We start from the raw sequence: 15,548 nt of genomic DNA, 5'->3' as shown, positions 1-15,548 counted from the left end.
CTACACAAGAACATGAATTATTCCCAAAATTTAATTGCAAACAACAAGCCTCTTGCATATGTACTCTACAACACTTCAAAGCCAAAATCTGGGATGCCGTCTTCCTGTTTTTTATCGCAAGAGCATGGCGGCTATTTTGGTTGCTGTGATCTCGTGTGATTTCAAGCTGTGGGACCCCCCCCAATAGAGCACTTTTTTGGGCATGGGCATTTTAAGGCAAGATCGCAGCCCCCCCAAAGCATTTTATGGGGGAGGGGGAGGGGAATTGTGCTGTGGAATTGTGCGAGATCACGAGAACCAAAATGGCCGTTGTTCTTTCACCAAATGAAAACGGGATGTCCCAGTTTTCCCAGGACATTTGTGGAGTATGCCTTAAGTATGTATACTGTTATAAGAAAAAATCTGCCCTTATTCCCTTATGGGGTACACAAGAGCCCTTGTAAAGTCCTTTGCAGGTTCTCCATCGGTAGGAGTAAAAAAAACAGAGGCCAACCAGAGAATAATTAGAAGCAAAGCCGCTAGTAAGCTTGATCTTCATTGAACTGTTGCAACAGGGTCCCTTCCTCGCACACAGGTGAGCAGGGAAGAAGAACCCCAAACCAAGGGCTGCCTGTCCTTAAAAAGACATTTTTAAAAAAATCCCCTTGGAGTCTGCCCCACCCCCAGAAACCTCACACATACATCACAGAAGAGCTGCAGCCCCAAGCCCATCCCCCAGATACATCCACCTGTTGTTCAGTCGTTCAGTCATGTCCGACTCTTGGTGACCCCATGGACCAGAGCACGCCAGGCACCCCTATCCTCCACGGCCTCCCACAGTTTGGCCAAACTCATGTTAGTAGCTTCAAGAACACTGTCCCACCATCTCATCCTCTGTCGTCCCCTTCTCCTTGTGCCCTCCATCTTTCCCAACATCAGGGTCTTTTCCAGGGAGTCTTCTCTTCTCATGAGGTGGCCAAAGTACTGGAGCCTCAGCTTCAAGATCTGTCCTTCTAGTGAGCACTCAGGGCCGATTTCCTTGAGAATGGATAGGTTTGATCTTCTTGCAGTCCATGGGACTCTCAAGAGTCTCCTCCAGCACCATCATTCAAAAGCATTAATTCTTCAGCGATCAGTCTTCTTTATGGTCCAGCTCTCACTTCCATACACCTAAATCACACATTTGATTTTGTTTTTCCATACACCTACATCACACAAAAAGGCCTTCTCAGTAGGCTGGCCATTCCTTTGAGATGGTAATCTTCTTTAATTCCTGGGACAATGGATACTCCCTCACCCTCCTTCCTTGCAGAAACCCATTTGGTAAACATTTGGTCAGTTTTGAGAGTCAAAATGGTGTCAAACCTGTCTTCCTAGGCTGCTTCAAACATGTGGCCTTGTTTGCTTGGAACACTTATGAACATTATACACACACACACCTCAATTTCTTACAACAATACAAACTCAAGGAAAGGTGTGAGCCTTTGTGGTACGATGTTGTTGTTGTTGTTCAGTCGTTCAGTCGTGTCCGACTCTTCGTGACCCCATGGACCAGAGTACGCCAGGCACGCCTATCCTTCACTGCCTCTCGCAGTTTGGCCAAACTCATGTTAGTAGCTTCGAGAACACTGTCCAACCATCTCATCCTCAGTTTGGAAAGATGGAGGGCACAAGGAGAAGGGGACAACAGAGGAGGAGATGGTGGGACAGTGTTCTCGAAGCGACTAGCCTGAGTTTGGCCAAACTGCGGGAGGCAGTGAAGGATAGGCGTGCCTGGCGTGCTCTGGTCCATGGGGTCACCAAGAGTCGGACACGACTGAACGACTGAACAACAACAACATGATAGACAAAAATGGAGTGAAGAGTTAGGGGTACAGATAACATGATATATGGGAATCAAATATAAAATCAGCAGAAATAGCCTCTATGGATTTAAGACTAAGACTTACTCAACAGAACATAATATTTAGAGTCCACTGGACTCCAGCAAAACTATACCAGAAGAAAATAACAAGTGCAGACAACTGCTGGAGATGTGGGATTAAAAAGGCAAATTTAGTACATATGTTGATTAATTGCCCGATGATAAGATCATTTTGGTGCGAGGTGAGGGTATTTATAGCAAGAGTGATAAAAAGGAATTGTTATTTAGGGGAACTGAATTTAATTCTAACTTATATTCCGGAAACGTGGGAGATTTCAGGGGGTCAAAAAAATTGGATGTACTGTGCTATATTAGAAGCAAAAAAACTTGTTTTGATGAATTGGAAGAGCTGTAAAAAGATTCCATTGAGCACATGGATCGATAATATGGACAGATTAGCTACATAAGAACAAATTGCACGTCGTTGCAAAATAAGAATGGATAAACATGAAGAGATCTGGAATGAATATTTAAGTGATAAGGTGGACAGTGGTGGGAGGTAGAGGGAGGCGTGAGAGGTGGGGAAACAGTGTTATAAAAAAGGTGTATTCATAGTTATAGCAGTGTATTAAAATATAAATATCAGTGTATATATATTGCAAGCATCGTGGTGCCTGTGAAGGACTTCCTGGGTTCCCCCAGGAAAGAGCTCCAGAATCTGAGCTTTCATTTTATTAGAAAGTAAGTCTCCAGCTCTCCTAGAAAGAAAGTTAGGCAGCAAAATGTGTACCCGCTTCCCACCACACACTCTTCAAATTCAAAATGTACCGCCTGATCCAAAACGGTCGGTGGCCCCTCTCTGCCCACTCTCCCAGAGATCCCAACTGGAGGGGTCTTCTCCCTACCTGGGAAAACCCCCAAGGAAGCTGGAAATAATGCACCCAATACTTAAAAACATGACCTGAAAAGCACCATTGGGGACGGGGGGGTTATGCAGAGAGGGGGGTGCTATCTGTGAAAGGTGCTCTCTGCCTTTCTTGAAAATGCTCTGACCATGTCAAGTTGATTTCCCAAGACGGCTGGCTTTGCAATTTGGAATCACAGCTGGCTTTCTTCTTGCCCCACCCAAAAGGAACTTCCTGTGTTCCTCTCAACCTCCGTGGCTTAAAAGCCGTGCTCAGTTTTTCTCCCTCTTGCAGTGGTGCGGATTCACCTGACTCTGCAACAAACCTATTTACCAAACCAAAGAAGCCTAGAAGAGAGTAGAATATAATAATAATAATAATAATAATAATAATAATAATAATAATAATAATAATTTATTTACACCCCACCCATCTGACTGAGTTTCTCCAGCCACTCTGGGCAGAATATTAAAAACAAGATAAAACATCAATCCTTAAAAACGCCCCTAAAGAGGGCTGCCTTCGGCTGTCTTCTAAAAGTCAGATAGTTGTTTATTTCCTTGACATCTGATGGGAGGGCGTTCCACAGGGCGGGCGCCACCACCGAGAAGGCCCTCTGCCTGGTTCCCTGTAACCTCACTTCTCGCAGGGAGGGAACTGCCAGGAGGGCCTGGGAGCTGGACCTCAGTGTCCGGGCTGGACGATGGGGGTGGAGAATATGGCCCTGGGGGGAGGAAGACCCTTGTGTGTTTGTGTGTGAGTTCAAAAGGGGGGGATTATTTCCACAAGTTCTGCTTTTCTCAGCCCTGCACCTTCTGAGATTTCCACATTTGCACTGCTGAAAGCACAGGAACCACCCTCTCGCCCTAGAAGTGATGAACAGGATCTAGGAGCCACTATGTAAGAGCCCAATATTTGGGTCCGGCCAGGGACCCACCTAGTCCAGCATCCTGCCCCACGGTGGGCAACCAGAAGCCTCTTCTGGGCAGCCCACAAGCAGGAGCTGAGTGTAACTCTCCTCACCCGTGATTCCCAAACATTGGCATTCAGAGGCGATTGGAGACTCTGCTGCGTTAAGGATATGTGGTTCCAGTCACAAATAAATACAAACTGAGCATGAGACGGAGGGGTCTGCAGTATGAGCACCCCAAGAAATCTTGCTCCCCCTGTTTGGGTCCAGTACAGAGCAAGACGAGGGCTTACTAGGATAGCTCCGGGACATGGGTTCAAGCCCCACACTGGGGAGAAGATTCCTGTGTTAATAGGGGGTTGGACTAGATGGCCCTCGGGGTCCCTTCCAACTCTGCCATTCTATGATTCTTTGTTTTTCTGGGCAAGTCCCTGCGGGCAGGCATCCCGTGCTCAATGGGCTGTGGTCAAGTCAGGCTGAGACGGACCCAGATTGCCATAGGTTTTTGGGTGAGGGGACCAGAGCAGGCAGGGGCTGTCAGGAAGATAGAAGCAGGTCTATTGCAGTGGTTCTCAAACTTTTTACTCTGGGCTACACTTTCAGAAGAAAATATTTGCTCACATTGTTGCAGGTAAACAGCCTGTACAGTGGTACCTCTACTTACATTCACCTGCTTCAGGATACGTACGCGGCAAAGCTGGAAGTGTTTTTCCGGGTTTTGCCACGCGCACATGCGCAGAAACGCTCTACACACCGCGCACATGTACAGAAGCAGCACTTCCAGTTGTGAATTCCTCGGGATCTGACCAGAGCTCTGGAACGGATCCCGCGTGCAACCAGAGGTAGCACTGTAGTTCCTGGGTCTTGCCAATAAAATTCAGGAGCCAGGAGGAGATGAGTCCAACGATTTTATTACTTTCCAAGCAATAGGTTCAGCAGGATCAGTTCCACAAAGACTGAACCCCACCCAAAGGCCGGGGGGTTACTTATAGGTTTATTACACAAAGCATTAAAATTTCCTCCAATCATATGCATAGAAACATTTCTCATTACCTCATTCAATGAAGCAAACTAGCTGTTGTTAACCAAAAACTCATTTAGATACAGGTACAGGTAGGTAGCTGTGTTGGTCTGCCGTAGTCGAAACAAAATAAGAAAATTCCTTCCAGTAGCACCTTAGACACCAGTTTGTTACTGGTATGAGCTTTTGTGTGCATGCACACTTCTTCAGAGACACTGAAAGATACTTCTGTGAAAACATTCAGAATTGGCCCTGTGCATAATAAATCCATTTGCAGCAGACTAAAACTTACAATAACTTAAGCCTTAACTCCACCAAGACTTAAGCCAACTCCACCAAGAGCTGTCCTTTGCAAATTGTTCTGCGGTGTACATTGGTGTACTGCCATTGAGTTCCACCAAGCCATCAATCATCTCAATGAGCTCCTTCACCTGAATCTCCTTTTCTTCTCTATCAGCCACATTATTAAAAGCAATCAATCGTCTTTTGGACATCTCAATCAGATCCTTCAGGTGCCCCTGAGCGCCTTCTAAGAACTTCTCTATGGTTGAACCATTCCTGTCTAACTCATCTTTATAGGTGAATAAAAGAATCAGATGCTTCTTTCCTTCACCCTTGAAGAGGCTTTTCACTTGCTGAAATGTTTCCTGGTCCTCCTTTCTGATCATGCCCACTTTTATCACAACAAGGATAGCGTGGAGTCCAGGATAGACCATACCAACGCACTTCTTCAGCTCTTCTCGCGTAAAGTGTTTCTTAGTTGTTGTATCAAAGAACCCAGGTGTGTCCACAACAACAATTGTCCTGCCATCTACAGTGGCTTCTCTTCTTTGGCAGTCCTTGGTTGTTGAATCAGAAGAACATGTGCTTTTAAATTTCTCAGCCCCCAGGATAGTGTTTCCCGTTGCGCTTTTCCCGCATCCGGTTTTGCCAACGAGCAGAATTCTCAATTCTTCTTCTGTTCTGGCTAAATAAGAGATAGTAATAAGGCTTACAAATGTTTCACAGGTGTGCTACTTATTAGTTACCTAATATTTTTTACAAGAAAGGAGATTCTGATTAAATGTCAGGAAGAACTTTCTGGTGCCAAGAGCTGCTTGACAGTGAAATGGATGCCCTTGGAAGGTGGACTTACCTTCCATGGAGGTTTCTAAGCAGAGGTTGGCTAGTCATGTGCCACGGGTGCTGTAGTTACCATTCCTGCGTTGCAGGGGGTTGGACTAGAGGACCCTTGGGTTCCCTTCCAATTCTGCAAGGGACATTCCCCACCCCTATTTCTCTTGCCAGCTGAGGGTGCACAGAAAATGTGTCAGGGTGTATCCTTCCAGTGGGCACCCTGACCACAGTTTCTACCCTCAGCATGATCCAAGGAGAAGACCTGTTTGTGGCCACCTTGAAGTCATAAGCAAAGCATGCAGCATTTGTTTTGCTACCTGAGGATGGTCAATATCAGGAAAAGACTCACCTTTGGCCATGCTGCCTGTCACAGAAAGACAAATCGCCACTCAGAGTTCACAGCAGTCCAGAAATCCTGCATTAAAAACACCAAAAGTCATTTGCAGAACTCCTGGGGGGCTCTCAGTTTCTCTCCAGAGACTTTCCTGCTACTGGACTCCTTGGCCAAAAACAAAGTTTGGGGAATACGTAAACAGGTCCTCTCTGATGCCCAAGACTGGAAGCTAAGAAACTTGGAGCAGGAAGCAAGGTTCAAAAAGATAAAAGTTGCAGGCCTTCTACCTTGGCTCCAGTGGAAAAATGAACTCCTTGTGAGGGGTCCAAGTCCAAAAGGGAACCGTAGAAACTGGAAGAACCAGAACTTAGAGGTCCTCCCATTCCTACTTGTTGTACAAGGCAAGAGCGTTTGCAGATAAGCTCAGTTCTGGGTAAACGTGGCTACAAATCAAACTCCAAACCGAATGATTTCACCTGAGAATGCCCCTTCTACAACTTGGCAGGCTGATTTTCTGTGTTTCTTAATTGTGCTATTTTGCAACAGCAGAACAATGAACAGAGGAGGAGGAGGAGGTGCCCGAAAATCAGAGCCAGGACTTTCCACCTTACAGGTAAATAATAATAATAATAATAATAATAATAATAATAATAATAATAATAATAATTTATTTATACTCCACCCACCTAGCTGAATTTTCCCTGCCACTCTGGGTGGCTCTCAACAGAATATTAAAAACAGAATAAAACACCAAGCATTAAAACTTCCCTAAGGGCTGCCTTCAGATGTCTTCTAAAAGATATCGTAGTTGTTTGTAGCCAGAGCCCACACACCTGCACTTTAATGTCACACCGAAGAGGGAGCGAACTTGTTTTCTATTGCTCCAGAGGGCAGGACCCAAAGCAGTGGACTTGATTTACAAAAAGGGGGATTCTGACTAAGTCTTAGGAGGAACTTTGTGAAGGCAAGAGCTGCTTGATGGTGGAATAGACTCCATCACAAGGTGGTGCAGTCTCCTTTTTGGAGGTAGGGCGTTTGTGGAAGCCTTTGCCACCAGACCTCTCCTTCGCACACCTCCAAAATGGGGGTTGGATCCTTTCCATGGATTGTGCCCTCCTTTCCCCTTCCTTTTAGAGCATCACACAGGAGGGCAGACTTTGCCTCCAACCACCAACTGCCCCTACAAAACCCAAGTGCAGAAGGCACGTTGTGGCATTTGCAAAATATTTTCCCGCCCTTAATTTCCTCCTGCAGGAGGGATCCCCACCTCTGCTTAATTCCACCAGAACAGCGGGGTGTTTTCACTTCCTTGACTTCTGCTGGGCAGTTTTCTCAGCCGGGAGGTCTTCCTGTTCTGGCTGTTTCTCTCTGCAACTTCTGGCAGCCTCTGAGTCTGACGCAGGTTTGGAATATGCATTAATAGCTGAAGGTTTGACATATGCTCAGCAGTGGAAAGTGAAAGTGTTTTCTTCTCAGCTGATTCATCCAATTACACATCCGTAAAAGGAGAACGCGGGAGGCACTGTGGGTTAAACCACAGAGCCTAGGGCTTGCCGATCAGAAGGTCGGCGGTTCGAATCCCCACGACGGGGTGAGCTCCCGTTGCTCAGTCCCTGCTCCTGCCAACCCAGCAGTTTGAAAGAACGTCAAAGTGCAAGTAGATCAATAGGTACCGCTCCGGCGGGAAGGTAAAGGGCATTTCCGTGCACTGCTCTGGTTCGCCAGAAGCGGCTTAGTCATGCTGGCCACATGACCCGGAAGCTGTACGCCGGCTCCCTCAGCCAGTAAAGCGAGATGAGCGCTACAACCCCAGAGTCGTCCAGGAGAACACCCTAGCATCAAAAGAGCCCGGCTGGTGGATCAGGCAAAAGGGGTCTATCATAGTCCAGCAGCCTAATGGCTCTGGAAACAAAATACCATGACAGGAAGCTCACAAGCAAGATGTAATGGGGTATTCAGAGGCATAGGAGGGAGCCTTATACAGAGTCAGACCATGTGCCATAGACGCATTACTGCCCTTGATCGGGACACTAGACCAGTGGAGACAGCCTGGAATAGCATTAGCCTTTTTTGTTGCTGCATCACACTGTGGACTCATGTGAAGCTTGTGGTCTGCTAAGGAAGGAACTGATTGACCATCACCTCCGAACAGAAGAAAGCCAGTTGCTACCGGGATGCCATTCCATTCAAGATGCCAGACCACACCTGGAATACTGTGTCCAGATCTGGGCACCACAATTTAAGAAGGATATTGACAAGCTGGAAGGTGGACAGAGGAAGGTGACAGAGATGATCAAGGGTCTGGAGACCAAGGCTTGGGAGGAACAGCTGATGAGGTTGGGGATGTTTAGCCTGGAAAAGCCCGGTGGGGAATTGATAGAAGGCTCCTGAGTGTGTCTTGGAAAAAGATATGTGGCCAACCCCACCTGTATGTGAGATATCCTTCTTTGTGTGCCTCCTCCTCAAGGGGTGCAGTGGGTGGCAACACTAGAACGGGGCCTTTTCTACAGTGGCTTCCTTTTGGGGCAATGCTCTCCCCAGGGAGGCTCACCTGGCACCTTCATTGTGCATCTTTAGGTGCCAGGCTCCTCTCCAACAAGGCCTTTGGGGGATTGACATCCAGAATGTTTTTACATGTGTTGTGCAAGGGGGATTATTGGTTTTGGTTCGTATTTATATTATGTGTTTCATCATCATCATCATCATCAATGCCACCCTGATGAATATACCTGTATGCCAGATACGTTTACCAACACACACTTGTTGCCTTCACAGCGCATATGTTTCACTGCAGAGATGTGCATGTGAAATAATGTTTCTGCACAGTTGGAGTTAGCCAAAGTCGGAGGCAACGATGTTTCTGAATTCCAGTTGCTGGAAGCTACAGGAGGAGGGGAGAGTTGTTCTTGAACTCAGCTCCTGCTTGCAGGCTTCCCTTGGGGGCTTCTGGCTGGCCACTGTGAGAACAGGATGCCGGACTGGGTAGCTCCGTTGGTCAGAGCTTGGTGCTGATAATGCCAAGGTTGCAGGTTCGATCCCCATATAGGACAGCTGCATTGCAGGGGGTTGGACTAGATGACCCTCGGGACCCTTCCAACTCTTCCGTTCTATGATTCTGTGACTTGATGGGCCGCTGGCCTGATCCAGGAGGGCTCTTCATACGTTCTTATGTTCTTACAGCATAAATGAAACATAAAACATGGGAATCTTTGCTGAGCTGTTTTGCAAAGAGCAGAGAGATTAGTACCCTGTTCTGCAATGAAAAGCCACTCAAGCAAAAGATGGAAATGGACAGCCAGGAAAACAACACACCCTTCCTGACTTTGGTTTCCGGTTCTTTCTAACCATGTGAATTCTCAGAAATGGCCCATGGCAGATCACTTTCGCTTTCCCTGATCCCAAAATAAACCAACAAACCAGCATACCACAGATACAAAACAGTTTAAAATTAACCCAGTTAAAACCATTAGTACCCTGTTTTGCATTGAAAGGTCACTCAAATGAAAGAAGGAAATGGACAGCCAGGAAAACAACACACCCTTCCTGACTTTTGGTTTCCGGTTCTTTCTAACCATGTGAATTCTCAGAAATGGCCCATGGCAGATCACTTTCGCTTTCCCCAAACCCAACCAACCATGGAGAACCATGGAGGAGGGGAGGGGAAGTGGAATGTGAAATGGATGTGTACCTGGAAAGTATGTATCCTCTTGTGAACTTTTGAAATTCACATTTATTTATTTATTTATTTATTTATTTATTTATTTATTTATTTATTTATTCTTAAAGATATAATGCAGTAGGAAAGGCTTGTGGGGAAACACAATAGAAGGCTGGGTGGGAAGTCAATTTATGAAACAATAATAGAAAAAAATTCCTTCCAGTAGCACCGTAGAGACCAACTAAGTTTGTTCTTGGTATGAGCTTTCAGGTGCACGCACACTTCTTCAGATACCACACGAAAGCTCATAGCAATAACTGTCTCTAAGGTGATACTGGAAGGAATTTTTTATTTTGTTTTGACTACGGCAGACCAACACGGCTACCTACCTGTATCTATAATTCTTAGACAATGTAACTGTTGGATATGCAGATTATTATGAAAATGTTTAAAAAATGAATTTAAAATTATATCACCCCCACCACCACCCCCAAAAAATTACCGCTCTTATCACCTGAGAAGAGGTGGCTCTGTTGCCATAGAGACAAATGGATGGGCCTTTTCCCACCTTACCTGGCTGGACCCCACGTCACCCAGGTGAGTGGGGAGGCTGTGTATGGGAGATTCAGGTGTCAGAGCTCGGCTGATGCTGGAAGCAAGAGACACAGAGATCTGTCTTGCTCTGTGCTGGACCCAAAACTGACTTAGGGCTTTCCTGGAAAGCTAACGGGGAGGCAGGATCTGTTGGGGGGGGGCAGGTTATTGCTGTGAGCCCCTCAAGACTCGTGGTCTCCATTGACCCTCATTCCTGGGCATTCCTGGAGTCTCTTCCCTCTCAGAGACTGGAATGCACAGAACAACATTTCAGTGAATAGTCTATGAATCACGCTGCCCAAAATACTGAATGCTCCCCATGCATGATGAATAGGCTGGATATGATTTCTGGAAAGGTTTGCACCTCTAGAGGTGGAAAGCAGGTAGCAGACTTGCAGCATGATTTTGCATGAGTGATGAAAGGAGGGGGGGCCTGAGAGAGGATCTCCCACCCCTTTCCTTGCCCAGCTGCAACACAACACCCCGGCAGTGCTGCCTGTGGGTCTTATTCTCCGGGGGGGGGGGGTGCTGCCACTAAGTATGCTTTCAGCTCAGATGGAGAGAGACCTGGGATGCACCACAGCAATTACTTTTTTTAAAAAAGGTTCCTGCTGGCAGTGAAGCCTGCACTTTGGGGTCCAACAGGCACCCAAACAGCTGAGGAGAACGGGGTAGCTTCCGGGCTGTCCTGGGCTGTTCTTGGTCTTCAGAACAACAGAGAATCTGGAATGACCTTCAACTGGGAGGCTGGATTACAGCTGCCTGCAAGGGCATAGAGACAGCTGCCTGCAGATCTGACAGGAAGGTCACTGGATTCAAGGCTGCTCTTGAAAGTGAAACTAGAAAGCATTTATCTCCGCACAGTTCACAGCCCAGAGAGAGAGAGAGAGAGAGAGAGAGAGAGAGAGAGAGAGAGAGAGAGACGCAGGAGAAAGATTCCCTTAGCAGAGATGGCCAAACAATGGTAAGAAGGTGTTTAATTCCTTTTCATAAACTTTGCTATGGGAGAGTGGATTTGTACAGGCGATGCTGAAAATACCTGACCAAAATAACTAAAAAGATACAGATGGAATTACAATGAGCAGACTTGCCCTTCTGGAGCCCGACTGAGTGGTTTGAAGCCACAGGATCCTTCTGCTCCCTGCTGACCTCCTCCTCCAGATCCAAGCCAGTTTAGACAGTGAGAGCTGTCCAACAGTGGAATTTGCTGCCAAGGAGTGTGGTGGAGTCTCCTTCTTTGGAGGTCTTTAAGCGGAGGCTTGACAGCCACCTGTCAGGAATGCTTGAATGGTGTTTCCTGCTTGGCAGGGGGTTGGACTGGATGGCCCTTGGGGTCTCTTCCAACTCTAGGATTCTATGATTCTAGTATTCTGCTGCGAAGCAAAACACAAGGGGAGCTGCCACAAAATGCTGCAGCACATTGTTTGCTTATCTTCCCCCAAGGGGTTCAGGGGGGTGTCCCTGGTTCTTCTAGGCAGGAGACACTGAACTCCAAACCTCTCTTCCAGAGGCTTTGTGTCGATCAGTAGTTTTCATAGTGGGTGGGGTTATTTAGGGGGCCCTAAGAGGAAAGGGGGGGAGCAGGGGGAAGGTGCAAGTGACTGACTTTGAAAAGCTGGTATCACTGGATCAAGTTCATCCCTTTTGCTGAATTAGCTAAACTGAATAGTTTTAATTGGATTTCATACAAATGTGCAATTAATTCTTAATTGCAAACCACTATTGTGAATTATGCTTTGGGCAGAATAGGGCAGAATAGGGCACTGGGGGACAGAACCAAGTGGAGGGTGGCCAAAGACTGCTATAGATGTAAAGGGGCAGAATGGCAAGGGGGCCATCCTGCAGCCTTAAGAACGTGAGAAGAGCCCGCAGGATCAGGCCAGTGGCCCAAGGAGTCCCACATTCGGTTCTCACAGTGCCAACTGGGTGCTCCAAAGTGAAGCCCACAAGCAGGATTTGAGCACGAGAGCCCTCTCAAGCCTGAAGACCTTCAGAAAAAAACAGAGAATCGTATAGTTGGAAGGGACCCCGAGGGTCATCTAGTCCAGCCCCCTGCATGCAGGAATCTTTTGTCCAATGTGGGGCTTGAACCCACAACCCTGAGATTAAGAGACCCATGCTCTACTGACAGAGCTACAACTGTCGTCACAGGCAGAAACCATGTTAGGAATTGCTAGATATGCCACAATCGCTTTGGATGCATATTGTAAGAGAATTATGAAATGTTAACATGACATTTCCCTATTAAGATTCAGAAGGATATACTTTGCACATAAACATGTTCTGTACACAGTGAGATGTTAAACGGTCTAACATCTTACAGTGTGAAAAGCAAGGCCTCTCCTCATAATTTCTTCTCTTCTCTAATTCTAGGTTTACAGAATGCTACTCTTCCGTTCGGAGGATGTGGGGTAAGTTTTCCCTCAAGAGTTAACTCAAGAGTTCCAGAAGGTCATATGGAAAGTGTGGGGTTCCCTAGGGAGGGGTCACTATGAGGGCGCTGGAAGAGCAAACCCCTTCTGAGTAATACCCCTCTCCATTCCCTCACTATATTTAAGGATCTGGTGACTTCTGTTTCAGTGTATCTGAAGAAGTGTGCATGCACACGAAAGCTCATACCAAGAACAAACTCAGTTGGTCTCTAAGGTGCTACTGGAAATAATTTTTTATTTTGTGAATTCTTTTGTTTTTGTTTTTAATGAAATAGCAATTTTTTCTTCCCATACAATAGATGCTTTCCAAATCTACCTCTTATGCCAGCCCACTCCCTCATTTCTCTCCATTTTGGCAATATGTAAGCGCACACTCGATGTGCAAAACACTGTTGAACCCTGGGAAACAGGACTACAAGGGGGGGGGAAGTCTGTGAGAATCATGTTCTGTCTCAGAGTGACATCTAGCAGCCCTGGAGGGAACTGTAAGGAAGGACATTGAGCACTGTTTCGAAATAAGTAGTACAGTGGTACATCGGGTTACATATGCTTCAGGTTACATACTCCGCTAACTCAGAAATAACGCTTCAGGTTAAGAACTTTTGTTTCAGGATCAGAACAGAAATTGTGCTCTGGCGGTGCAGCGGCAGCGGGAGGTCCCATTAGCTAAAGTGGTGCTTCAGGTTAAGAACAGTTTCAGGTCCAGAACCTGAGTTCTTAACCCGAGGTACCACTGTAGTAGTAAAGGTAAAGGGATCCCTGGCCATTAGGTCCAGTCGCGGACGACTCTGGGGTTGCGGTGCTCATCTCGCTTTACTGGCCGAGGGAGCCAGCGTACAGCTTCCGGGTCATGTGGCCAGCATGACTGAGCCACTTCTGGAGAACTAGAGCAGCGCACGGAAACGCCGTTTACCTTTCAGCCGGAGCGGTACCTATTTATCTACTTGCACTTGACGTGCTTTCAAACTGCTAGGTTGGCAGGAGCAGGGACCGAGTGACGGGAGCTCACCCTGTCACAGGGATTCAAACCACTGACCTTCAGATTGGCAAGCCCTACCTAGGCTCTGGGGTTTAACCCACAGCGCCACCCACATCCCTAGTAGTAGTAGTAGTAGTCGTCGTTATTTATACCCTACCCATCTGGCAGGGTTTCCCCAGCCACTCTTGGTGGCTTATAGCACATAAACAACTGTAAAACATTAGACATTAAAGGCACAAGTTGGAGAGAGCAACTGATCAGGTTCGTTCCCAGGCACAGTTTAAATTCCTGGGTTTAGGCTTTAAACCCAAAGCCAGTGGTTCCCAGGCTTTTGGGGCCACTGCTCTCTTGGTTCTGTAAACTCATTCCCAGCGCCTCCTTCCCCAACCCACTAAAAACATAATTCAGAATAGCACCACCTACTAAGGACGAGAATAACGCAATGAAATTCAAAACAGCAAGAATTAATTGCACGGTTCAAAATCCGATTCCTGTATTCAGTCAACCAGTCAGTCTCTTTATTACTGTCCATGACCAATATTCAAACAGAATCTATGCCCAAATATATAAAATACAGTAGTACCTCGGGTTATGTACTTAATTCATTCTGCAGGTCCATTCTTTTCCCCCCCCTTTTTTTCTGCAGGTCCATTCTTAACCTGAAACTGTTCTTAACCTGAAGCACCACTTTAGCTTAATGGGGCCTCTCACTGCCTCTGCACAGCCAGAGCACGATTTCTGTTCTTAACCTGAAGCGCTATTTCTGGGTTAGCGGAGTCTGTAACCTGAAGCGTCTGTAACCAGAGGTACCACTGTACTACCAAACAGATCAAAAGAGAGAACTTTAACATTAAAATTACTAGCAGCTGTATCACGCTGTAATAAAGAGATAGGCTGAGCTTTCTGCATCCCGTTCTGTGGTTAACTGCTTGGGCAGTTCAGGAAATTCAGATTGCGAAAGTGAGGCCTTACAAGGGCTCTAATCAGTGCAAAGTTTAAGTGTTGATCCCCAGGAGAAGCTTGAGGATTCCTCAGCTCTGTTCTTCTCTTTCCAGAGACATTAACAGGTGCAGCAACTGATCCCGTTTCAGCAGAGGAGCCTGAGCTTCGCATCGTCATTGTTGGGAAGTCCGGGGTTGGAAAAAGCGCGACTGGGAACACCATCCTTGGGGAAAAGAGGTTTGACTCCAGGCTTGAAATTACCCCAGTTACAAAGTCTTGCCAGTTAGGAATAAGAGAGTGGAAGGGGAAGAGGGTAGTTGTCATTGACACGCCCGCAATTTTTGACTCTGATGGAGCCCAAAATTCTTCTGAGATCGAGCACTGCCTACGTCTCTCCAGGCCCCGTCCGCATGCTCTGGTTCTGGTCGTCCCAGTGGGCCGATTCACAGAGGAAGACCACCAGGTGGTACAGAGGGTGAGGAAGACATTCAACAGTAGCGAGAAGAAATGCATGGTTGTTGTCTTCAGCCACAAAGAAAGGTTGCAGAATGAAAGCTTGGAAGAGTACATGTCTTCCAGTGACAACAAAAACTTTCGGGAACTGAGGGATCAGTGTGGCGGACGGTTTTGCAGTTTCAACAACAACGAAACAGGAGAGAAGCTTGCTGCCCAAGCCGAGGAATTGCTCTCCATGATTGAGGAGATGGCAGAGAAGAATCAAGGCCATCCTAGGATGACACCGGAGAAAGTTGAAGGTGATTCGGAAACCGCAACTACCGGTAATCCAGAAAGCAACAGCCAGGCTAGTGACTAG

At 46.8% G+C, this 15,548-nt stretch overlaps 2 protein-coding genes across 2 annotated transcripts in view; one reads left to right on the top strand and one right to left on the bottom strand.

Annotated features, from left to right (window-relative positions):
• LOC117055466 (GTPase IMAP family member 1-like) overlaps window positions 1-15,548 on the top strand; it is a 24,268-nt gene extending 8,720 nt beyond the window's left edge. Inside the window, exons 4-5 of the mRNA XM_033165001.1 lie at window positions 12,755-12,792; window positions 14,850-15,548. Coding sequence (XP_033020892.1) covers window positions 12,755-12,792; window positions 14,850-15,548 — 737 coding nt within the window. The remainder of the gene's footprint in view (window positions 1-12,754; window positions 12,793-14,849) is intronic.
• LOC117056196 (GTPase IMAP family member 9-like) lies at window positions 4,934-6,212 on the bottom strand. The gene is made up of 2 exons (XM_033166383.1): window positions 6,145-6,212; window positions 4,934-5,646 (listed from the first exon to the last, which is right to left on the bottom strand). The coding sequence occupies exons 1-2, from the start codon at window positions 6,152-6,154 to the stop codon at window positions 4,985-4,987; spliced, it is 672 nt and encodes a 223-aa protein (XP_033022274.1). The 5' UTR covers window positions 6,155-6,212; the 3' UTR covers window positions 4,934-4,984.

This window comes from Lacerta agilis, chromosome 12, assembly GCF_009819535.1.
Source record: "Lacerta agilis isolate rLacAgi1 chromosome 12, rLacAgi1.pri, whole genome shotgun sequence".
NCBI lineage: Eukaryota > Metazoa > Chordata > Lepidosauria > Squamata > Lacertidae > Lacerta > Lacerta agilis.
The sequence above is the reverse complement of the archived record's forward strand: the minus strand, read 5'-3'. Positions and strand labels throughout refer to the sequence as shown.